The sequence below is a fragment of the Humulus lupulus genome, chromosome 4 (genome assembly GCF_963169125.1).
Source record: "Humulus lupulus chromosome 4, drHumLupu1.1, whole genome shotgun sequence".
NCBI classification, from domain to species: Eukaryota; Viridiplantae; Streptophyta; class Magnoliopsida; order Rosales; family Cannabaceae; genus Humulus; species Humulus lupulus.
Window position 1 is genome coordinate 216,298,356 of NC_084796.1, and position 10,368 is coordinate 216,308,723.

The 10,368-nt window shown below is 38.9% G+C and overlaps 1 protein-coding gene across 1 annotated transcript; it reads left to right on the plus strand.

Annotated features, from left to right (window-relative positions):
• The first annotated feature begins 7,551 nt into the window (after positions 1 to 7,551).
• LOC133832888 (uncharacterized) lies at positions 7,552 to 8,789 on the plus strand. The gene is made up of 3 exons (XM_062263167.1): positions 7,552 to 7,638; positions 7,746 to 8,267; positions 8,361 to 8,789. Exons 1-3 carry the CDS (start codon positions 7,552 to 7,554, stop codon positions 8,787 to 8,789), a joined length of 1,038 nt encoding a protein of 345 aa, XP_062119151.1.
• Positions 8,790 to 10,368: the final 1,579 nt, after the last annotated feature.

A 10,368-nucleotide genomic window follows, 5' to 3' on the forward strand; every position in this document is an offset into this window, starting at 1 on the left:
ATGGAAATTCTACAGACTAGAGGTGTTGAAAACCTAGACTAATTACATAGAGAGGAATTTCCTAATTAGTTTTATAATAAGATTTATCATCTTCGACAAACAGGTTCCTTGGAAGTACATGAAGAATTAATCTCTTTAGCAAACGGTTCTTCAACTCGCATTTCGTCGTACCCTGGGTGTGTCGTAAATGGAGTAAGATTTTTGTGTTATGACAGGGACAAGAATCGCAAAACTCAAAATAGTGGAGTCTCTGTAGCAGGAGTAAAAAATAATACTTATTTCGGCCAGCTGGAATAAGTTTTAGTGATGTCATATCTTTCTGGTTATTCTGTTGTATTATTTAAGTGCAAATGGTTTGACACTAATCGGTCTTCAAGATTAAAGTTTGAGCAAAACATAATGAGTATCAAAACCAGTTCGGAGGCCTTCAAAGATGATAAATTTATCTTAGCAACTCAGGCTAACCAAGTTTTCGACATTGATGACCTTAAAAATAAATCTAATTGGAAAGTCATCCAAGAAGTGCATCATAGAAATGTGTGGGACATCCCACTAGTTGAAGAACAAGCGGAGGATGTAGAAATAGATGTTATACACGACACTAGTTCCTCTAATTTCCAATTATTTGTTGATCTTGGACCGTTGCCACAAATCAACTTTTAACGTACGGGGGCTCCATTGCAATTTGTTGAGATAGATAATGTTGCAATTAAGGAGTAGAGGGAGTAGGAAGAGGAAGAGGAGAAGGAGGAAGAGCAAGTGGAGGAGGAGGAGGAGGAGGAGGAAGTTGAATATGAAGATGATGAAGAGGAAGAGGAACACATAGAAACCGATGATGATGATATTATTGCTCGATCTCATGGGGGTGATGGTGGAGGATGCGATCCTCCACATGGACCGTCATATATCCCAGCTGATTGTGAACGAGGTAATACTTTACACATTGATATACTCCCTAAATTTTAACAATTAATCCATATTAAATTTAAAATATTAAATTTGCATACAATAACGCCTCCAACACAAACGTGGACGCCACAAAGGATTGACCACGCGGGAAAAAAAGGAACAATTGGGGCGTCCTCTCCCTCTCGAGTGGGACGTGCGAGGGAGAACATATAAAGAGATCGGAGATTACAGCTCAAATTTCTCAAGAGAGCTGGGATTACTTGTTCGACAGTACACAGATCCAGACTGTCCTCAATGGTCAAAAGTATCAAATGCCTCGAAACAAAGAATACTTGTACATCTGGAGGTAAGTAGTTTATGTATTTTTATGTTAATTCTAATTTTAGGTTATATATCATATTTACTAATAAATGTTTGTAAATTAGGATGATTTGTTTGATATTAGGAGTAATAGATATGGACAAGGGCACATGCCTAGGATCTTGAGAGGCATTGATACACTGTGTTCTAAAAAGTATTCTGACTGGAAGTACAATATTAAAGAACATTTAATGATTAATGGGCAACAAAACCATTATGGTGGTTGTACAGATACGTAGTGGCAAAAAGCCATTGAATTTTTCTGACTCCCAGAAATTATGGTATTAATTTCTTGCTAAACTTAACTATCTTAATTAAATATACTACTAACGATAACTTTTTGTAAAAAAATTCTGGGGTCAACAAGGAAAATAGGAAGAAACTGAAAGAGCTTAGCTATGGAGGTTCTCAGCCAATCCCAACGCTGCGCTATAAAAAAGTTAGTTAATTAATTATTTTTAAGTTTGTTTTTCTTATTTACGTTTAATTATTAAGTTTATAAAAATATATGCACGTGACAGCGCAATTTAGAGACTGGGCAACTTGAGCCTATCCCAGATAGTTGGATGGATACTCACCATAAATCAAGCACAGGGTGGGTGACAGAGACAGCCAAAAAAACTTGGGTACGTTAAGTTTTTTTAAACATTTTTAAAAAATTTAATTGTTTGTTTACAATACATAATTACATTATATATTGTATCATAGGAGGAATTGCGTGCATATCGCGATACACAACAGACACAGACAACTGATACTGAGAGTTCCACACCAGTTTCAAGTGCTCCTAAAGATGACGACTTATCTTTGGTACAAACTATCTTCGGAAAATGACGTGGACACTAGAAAAGATATGGACGTATCCTTAACATAAGGGACCGAACTCCATTTACTATTGATCATCCACAAACTAGAGATGAAGAGATGTCTGAGATGAGAGAGCGTGTTCGACAATTAGAGGAGCACATTTGGAGTCATTGTATCACCTCGGGATCTCAATGTGCTCCACCACCACCTGATGATCCCGATGTTGGAGCATCGAGTCAGTAGGACTTATGTGTGAATTTTATTACTATGGACTATTACATTTTCATGTTTAGGACAACTCTTTATTTTTATTAAGCAAATGTACTCTTATATTTTTATTTATATGTTTAATATAAGTGTTTTAATTTTATTCTATTGTTTTATATTTAATTCAAATTAAATAAATAAATAAATAAGTGAATAAACATTACAAATATAAAATAAAATTATTGGTTAATTCTATACCGAGGACATTGTCGTCGGTATAGCCCATCCATATGAAAAATTTGGGATGGGTGTGCCAAGAACATTGTCCACTCTCTGCCGACGACATGTCCTCAGTAAAACCTATACCGAGAAAATATTGAATGTCGTCGGTAGAAGTTTGCCTCTACCGACGCGGCTGTACCAAGGACTTACTGCCGAGAACATGTTCTCGGTAGAGGCTATACCGAGAACATTGAGGCTTATGCCGACGACATTTGTTATCGGTATAGACCTTGTCTTTTGTAGTGTTTGTATAACATATTTTAAATAATTGTTATGTGAATGTGAGTAAACATGAATTTAATTAATTATCATTAGTTTAATGCTCAAGTTTAATATTTTTTTTATTAATTTAATTTTGATATGTTTTTGTTATAATAAACAATTATTTATAAAGTGTAAAAATAAAATTTATAGATTAATGATAATGACTAAGTTAAAATAAGAGTATTACAAAACTAATGGTGCATTTATATATGAATTATTATAATCAAATTAATTAGTAATTATATTCATTTCTAGTTGGATTAATGAATCCTGATTAGAATAAGCTGTTCTTTTTTTAATTGAAAAATAAGGAGATAAAATTGTTAATATATAATCGGTGTGTTTACAAATGGGATTATTAGGAAATGAGAATTGATCATAATGGGAATGAAATAAATAGTTGTTTACTTTTTTATATATCTCTTATATATATAATAAATGTCTAGATAATTGAAATTCTTAGTTTTAAGGGGTTTTTATTTTTTACGGTTAACTTTAATAGAATATTCTTATATTTAACAGAATATTTTTATATTTAACGGTAGATTGTAAACACTGCCTTGAACTTAAATAAAAAAATAATTAAAAAAATTAAAATAGGATATTTTTAAGATATTTTACAATAATGATTATTTAAAAATAATAAAACCATATATTTTATAACTTAAATAAAATTTAATTAAACTTAAATTTAATATTATATTAAACATATAATATATAATATTTTGTTATAACTGCCAAATTAAAAACTAGAACAAATATAAAATTAGAAAAAATGAATTAAAATAGGATATTTTAAAGATATTTTATGATTATTTAAATAATTAAATCATATTTATTTAAAAATAATAAATACATACATATTAATTTTTTATAAATTTGTTTGATAGTTTATTTTTTATTAATTGGAGTTCTTTTTCTTCATCGAATTCACTAAAGGACATTGTGAGATATATTATAAACTAAAAATAATTAATGCATGTATACTACTGTCTCGAATATGACTTTTTCTATTATTATTTTATTTCTATTATTAATTTCTTTTTAAATATTATTGTATTTTATATATATGTCATGTAGCCATGTAAATATATATATATTTGAACGTTGTGTTTATATGTCATATATGAAGAGGTTATTGATATAAATATTTATATATAATATATAACTATAATTCATTCTATGATGTATTATTTATAATTTATACAACTTTAAAACTAAGCAAATGTACATTGTACATTATTTCTACCTAGTATATATATATATATTTAGGGTAGATATATATGTTAATTTTTAGATATAAAAATAAAAATATTTCCCATTATTTTTCCTTAATACATATGGGTCTCACTATTTTTTACCATTTCTAAAATTTGATAAAGAAGGGAATTGAGGGTCCAACATAAAGTAAATATGCCATAAATTTATTCACGATTGAAAATGAATTGTGTGGGTCCTATATAAATTTTAGAAAATAGAGTTTGGGAGATTACAATTTTTACTGCTTTTTGATAATAAAATGACAAATATATCATTATTTTAAAAGTTAAAATTAGACAATATGGTAAACATAAAGATATTTTGGTAAATTATAATTTATTTATTCAAATTTTAAAGTAAAATAAACAAATCAATGAAAATATTGTTGAATCTAATTTTAAATTTTGTAAGTCAAGCAAACAACCTAATTAGATTTCGATCCATTAATATGATTGGAAGTGAATCTAATTACTAGTCATTTCAATACTGTTGGGGTAACAATTTGTCTTTCTATATATGGAGGTAAAGACCCGACAACGTTTGGCGACTTGCTCCTTCTCCGGTGATGAAATCTGCCTTTGACTCGTCGGGATTTCCTGCAAGAAAGACACTCCGATGCTTAAGTCAATTCAAAGTTCGATCCCTTTTTCTATCTCAAAATCTCATATATTATAGGATGAAATATACAAAACAGTTAGTTGGTTCAAGTGGACCCTGAAAATGAGGAAGGAGAATAACTAAATTTCCCTCCAAAAATACCAACTTTTAAGATGTCTCGCTCAGAGGTCAGAGGCGCGGATTGCCTCTGACCTACAGCTTCTGCCTTTGGAACATCCCTTTGTCTAAACGCTCCGTTTTGAATATTTGATAAATGAGGCAAGTGTTTTCGGGCGGAACATTTTGGGCCCAACAGATGCCCCCTGGCTCAAGCTTTGGACAGATGTGGTATGTTAATCTGTTAGAATCTTGGGCCGACTCTTCAACACCAAAAGGTTTGCCTAAAGCCGTCGTTCTCCGTAAACCGAGGCAATCCGCAGGTACATGATCATTTGATTACCTGACAGGTTGTACTTAATGCGTACACAGTTACCGAGTAAAACGTTTGGTTCAAAATTTCACCTCTCATTTAAGTAGTTTTTGTTTCAAAATAATTCTCATTCAGATTACCAAACTTTGTTCCATCTTCCAGAGAGAAGCTTCAAAGAAAACCCTAGAGATTTTCTCCAGCTCAAACCTTCATCAATCATCCCATTCGGTGTGATAATGTCTTCTCGTTCATCTCCCGACCCTACGGATCGTGATGGATACAAAAATGCGTTCGAACGCATGCGCAAATCGTTCAACATTCCAGACAATGTGACGGTGAGGATGCTCTCGGAGGCCGAGCTTTGAGAATGGCGATTTAAGGACGTAGTGAAGCCTACTGAGATAGTCATGAGCTTGAGACATATCGAATGGCTCCGCTTCCCTCTCCCGGCACTGCTTGTTCAGATAATTTCAAACTCCGGGGCTCACATTTCGCAATTCCTTCCAAATGCCATTCAATCTATAGTCGGGGCCCAGATGATAGGGAGCCTTAGGAATGTCAATATTCAATTGAACGACATCTATGCGTGCTTCACCAAGTCTACGAACAAGGTGATAGAGGGAAAGCCTTGGAAAACTTTCTACCTCTCTCCCAAAAAGGATCGGACAATGTTCACCGATTTCGATAGCTCCCATCGAAATTGGGATAAATACTTCTTTGCTGTTGGAGGAGCATGGTACCCTGAGTACGTGCCTCAGGAAATTTTTCCTCTGGCCAGGGTGTTTATAAAAGGTGAGTCATGTTTTTCATTAATTTTAATGTGAATTAATCGTATCTGGATGATTGTCGAGTATTTTAACTTTTTGTACTGCTGCTTCGGTTTTTCGTACCAGATTTTTCTTGGCCTCAGGTCAGCATGAGTTCTGAGCGACAGAGCAAGCTGACAGAGAAGGGGCTTCTTCACGAATCTAAGGAGAATGCCATTAGTATCAGGGGTGTACTGAACTCCTACTGTATGCAGATTATGACTCGGCTCTGCTTCGTTGATCGAGTCGACCCTGGAGCTGTGCGGGTTAGATCGCAGAAGGGTGACATGGCCCTAGGTAAGATTACTGCGGCATGCGCGAAGCAGCTGGGAGCTTTCCTGAAGAAATCTCCTCCTACTCCTTCAACTTTTTCACTGACGAAAGCAGAGTTCGAAAGGGCGTGCACTGAAACCTTCAACGCGTGTGCCAAGCGTCAAGGGGTCCCAGAGGGTAAAAAGAAGAAGGGTTCTGGCCTGGCTACAGAGTCTTCCCCTGACAAGTCCGGCCTATCGCGCAGGTCTTCTCGCATCCAAGGGCGGTCGTCCACGCCTTCTGACGCTCTGCAAATCAAGCCTTTTCAGCAAGTGCCTTTGCCTACAGACGCCTTGGGAAAAAGAAAGGAGCGTGAGGAGTCCTCTTCTGAAGATTCGGACGACGGGAAGTGCATTTCGTCGAAGCTTCGGATCCCGAAAGGCTCTGTCCCCACTCCTCAAGGATCTTCTCTAGCAATCCCCAAACTTTCCCCTGGTAAATTGCCAACAGGTCAGGCCCTCTCGTTGTGCAAAAAGCCACGGGGATTTACCCCTGCTGGGCATTTACCTGGGGCATCTTCTGTTACTCCTGCAACTGGATCTTTCTTGGTAGCGAGCTCAGAAGGGGTGGCTCATGTAGAGGGCGCTTCCTCTTCTCCTTCCAAATTACCAGGAGAGGAGACTGGAGACGGAGTGCAGGATGGATTACCGATGGAGGTGAAGTCGCCTGCTGTTTGTGCGAAGCTGTCAGAGGCATTGACCTCTGCTTCTGATTTAGACGAAGGGTCTGCCGTTGGCCATAAACGTGGCTCAGAGGGCAGGCGGCCTTCCTCTGCCTCTCGTAAAAACAAGCTTCTAGAGGATGCTTTCGGGGAGGATTTTTGAATCTGCGGATATCATTTCTCTGCCAGTTGAGGCAAGTAAAGTCGTTGAGCCCAAAACTATCCCTGGGGGCCAGGAATCAGGGGCTGTCAAAGTAACAAGTGTTGACAGTCTCTGTGTTGACGTTTCTTCATTGCTGCCTACCACTTCTGAGTTTCATCCAGGAGATGTCACTGCTGTGTCCCCGAAGGGTACTAACACTTTTGAATCTCCTAGCGCTTTCTTGGAGCAGCTCATGTCTTCTGCCGTGCAGACGCCAGTGTACGTCCCTAGTGATTTGGGTGAGGATGATAGCTTGTTTGTATGACCTTTGAAGACACATTCTTCTGGCGCGGGGACAGTTGCGTTGGCGTCTGATAGCATTACGGTATCGACGTTAGCAGAAGGTGAGAAGCCAGTTGCCCCCGTTGCTTCTGCGGCTGCATCTGCAGGGGGAGAAGCAAGTGACAGAACAGGAGTAATGTCGGAATATGGCCCCTCTGCATCTAACGAAGTCATGGAGGAAATGCTACGCATAAGCAGACCCCATCTACCTACAGAATCAATTGGATCTTTAAGTGGACAAGGCGATTTGTTGCAGCAAGTATCAGACCATATCTGATGGTGACTTAATTAAAAAATTAGGCTCTTTTCGCATTTTGTTATATGTGTGTAATGTTATTTGTAATGGGCATAATCGATTTGTCACAGAGCTATGTATGTGCTTCGGCTGCAAGGCGAGAGTATGCGGCGGCTATGCAGAATGGAGCCAAATTGGCAGAGCAGATGGCGAAATTAGAAGAGGAGCGGTCAGGGGGAAAGATGGCTGGGGCGAATCGAGATGTGCTGGTGGAGGCCATCAAGAGGCTAGAAATAGAGTTGGCAGAGGCGAAAAAGAGGGTGGTCGCCACGGAGGAGAAGCTGTTAAGCACTGTCGGTCTTGAAGTAGAGCGCGACAAACTGAAAGCTGACTTGATGGATATGACCAATAAGTGGATGGAAAAAAGGCAATTCTGCGTTCAGCATGAAGCCCGCATGGAGAAGCTTAGCAGTATGATGAGCGACCTTGAAGAAGATATTGTGTCGTTGCAGTCTGATAAGGAGACCTTAGAGAAAGAGAAAAAAGAGCTGGAGCAAAGGGCGAACAGTCTTGAGGCCAGCGCAGCAGAGGCCAAGAAGCAGAAATTAGAAACTGAACTTCTGTTTGGGAAGAAGTTGAAGGAAGCAGAAGAGGTACGTGACTCGTCTTTTGTTATTGATGCATTAGAAAATTAATGGGCCCATAGAACACGTGTGTTGATTCCGTGATGTTTTTTGTTTTTGCAGAGGGCAGCAGAGGCAGCTGTTGAAGCCACTAGGCAGCGTATTCGAGATCGAGAGATCACCGAACGCAAGCTTGCGAGAGTGGCAGAGGTGGACACTGCCAAGTATCTGGATTTGGCATTACGTAATAAGAAGCAGACCCCAGAGGAGAAATGGGCAAAACTGGAGATGTATTGTAAGAACGTTGATGTAAAGATAGGAGAGTATGACGTCGACAAGTATTTGAATGAGCTTGGGGATTTGCAGATTTCTTATCCGCCATGTCATCTGGAGAAATTGAAGCTGAGGGGTGATACGTTGGGATCGATGTATAATGCCAACAGGGAAGCCGCTGAAGATAGTGTTGCCAACGTGGCTTCTGATAAAAAAGCATCAGGTTCTGCCTCTGTAGCTGAGGGCAAGTCAGAGGGTGAAAGAGGTGTCGTAGAATAAACGACTCACTTTTGTTTTGTTAACTTTTGTCATTAACTTCTGTAAATAAATTATTTGGGCTCTCCAGGCCGTTAGTTTGTAATTGATTGTAATAGAACACATTGTTAATACAAATAGAACTTTGTTTCCTGTTAGTTGCCTTGGTGTGTGTACTGTATGGGTTTTTTGTCGTTTAGGGCTTAATTGAATGCATGTTGACAGGCGTATGTCGTATGACGTACTTGGATCAGGAGCTTCATAGATCCTTTAGGCCTTTGCGTGCGAAATACAGCGAAAGATTATACAGATGGTGGGAGAGGATGCCCAGTTAAGTGTTGTATGATTGTTCCATCTTTGTGTTTTGGTGATGTGTTGGGGCTGAGAACATTGTCGTTGCAGGTGAGCACCGTGAGTGGACGAAGGTTCCCTTTTTAAGGAGAATCTTTGACAACCCACAGTGGCTTTACTCAACGTGGGCTCTGGAAGAGCTTATCAGAAGTGGCATCTCGTACTATATATCTTGTGAACGCTACGGGTTAGGCTATTCGATGCTAGAGAGTTCGATGGCAGAGTACATACGTCGTATCGAATGGGATTAATTATGGACAAGAGAATAGAGCAATTATGAAGTCAGGGGTGGATATTGCCATTAATGTAATATAACTTATAAATAACAACTTCTGATTTATTGCTATTTTTTGAGTGTATATCGACTTTTGATTCCATGCTTAGCATTTGTCAATTGAAGTTACTGTACAAATATTGAGAGAGGAATTGAGTAAATGTGTGTGTGCCCGCACTTAGCATCTGCTAATTTAAGTTGCTGTGATAACTGTGTCTTACTCCCGCGATGTGAGCAATATTGCTGGGTAGTGCACCTCCTTACGTATGTGTAGTAGTTGTAGTGGTCTTGTTCGGGTCTGGTCATGCCCCTGGGGATGGAAACTTTCCCATTAGATCAGAGGGGTTGACATGATCCGGACCGAGTGCGGAGGTCATAGCGTAGATCAGGGCACTGAAGAAGATGCAAAAAGGTCAAGATTGTGGGGCGGGTATCTTTCCAGTGCACTCATACCATGTAGTGTGGTGGGGGGAGCTTGGGCTTCCGTGCATCCTGTCAGAGGCAGTCATTGTGCAGGATATGGGTGCGACTGCGGGAAAAGTTCCTCCCGGCCTTGGATTGCCAAACCAGTTGGTGTGTATTGGAGAGGAATCCGAAGCATGACAGCAGGTGGTTCTACTGTGATAGTCAGGGCAGATTAGACGGCTGGAGACGCTCCTCTTATGTGGGTAAGAGGGTAGGGTTTGCAGTGCACCTCTGTTGGTCGGCCAGATCAGCATAGTCAGGGCAGATTAGACTGCAAAATGGCTGGCCGTAGCTCCCTGTGAGCTTAGTCAAGTCAGATTAGAATGCGGTACAAAATCCAGTGAAACGTGCATGCAGAAGCGATAGGATCTTGCACGCAGACTGTGTGTAGTGGCCTTGTTGCCACGAACTGTTGAGATTCAGCCTGGTTCCAACGTGTGGGGCGTGATCCTCGCTATATTTCATCATTGCTCTTTGTCTATTGAATTGTAGGTTTATGTTTTGAGATCAAAG

What these genes read in the sequence shown, in the direction of transcription:
- LOC133832888 (XM_062263167.1), top strand. Translation starts at nt 7,552, where the DNA reads ATGGAGGAAATGCTACGCATAAGCAGACCCCATCTACCTACAGAATCA. An exon ending in AAGGCGATTTGTTGCAGCAA is followed by an intron (nt 7,639 to 7,745) that starts GTATCAGACCAT and finishes GATTTGTCACAG; the next exon opens with AGCTATGTATGTGCTTCGGC. An exon ending in AGTTGAAGGAAGCAGAAGAG is followed by an intron (nt 8,268 to 8,360) that starts GTACGTGACTCG and finishes TTGTTTTTGCAG; the next exon opens with AGGGCAGCAGAGGCAGCTGT.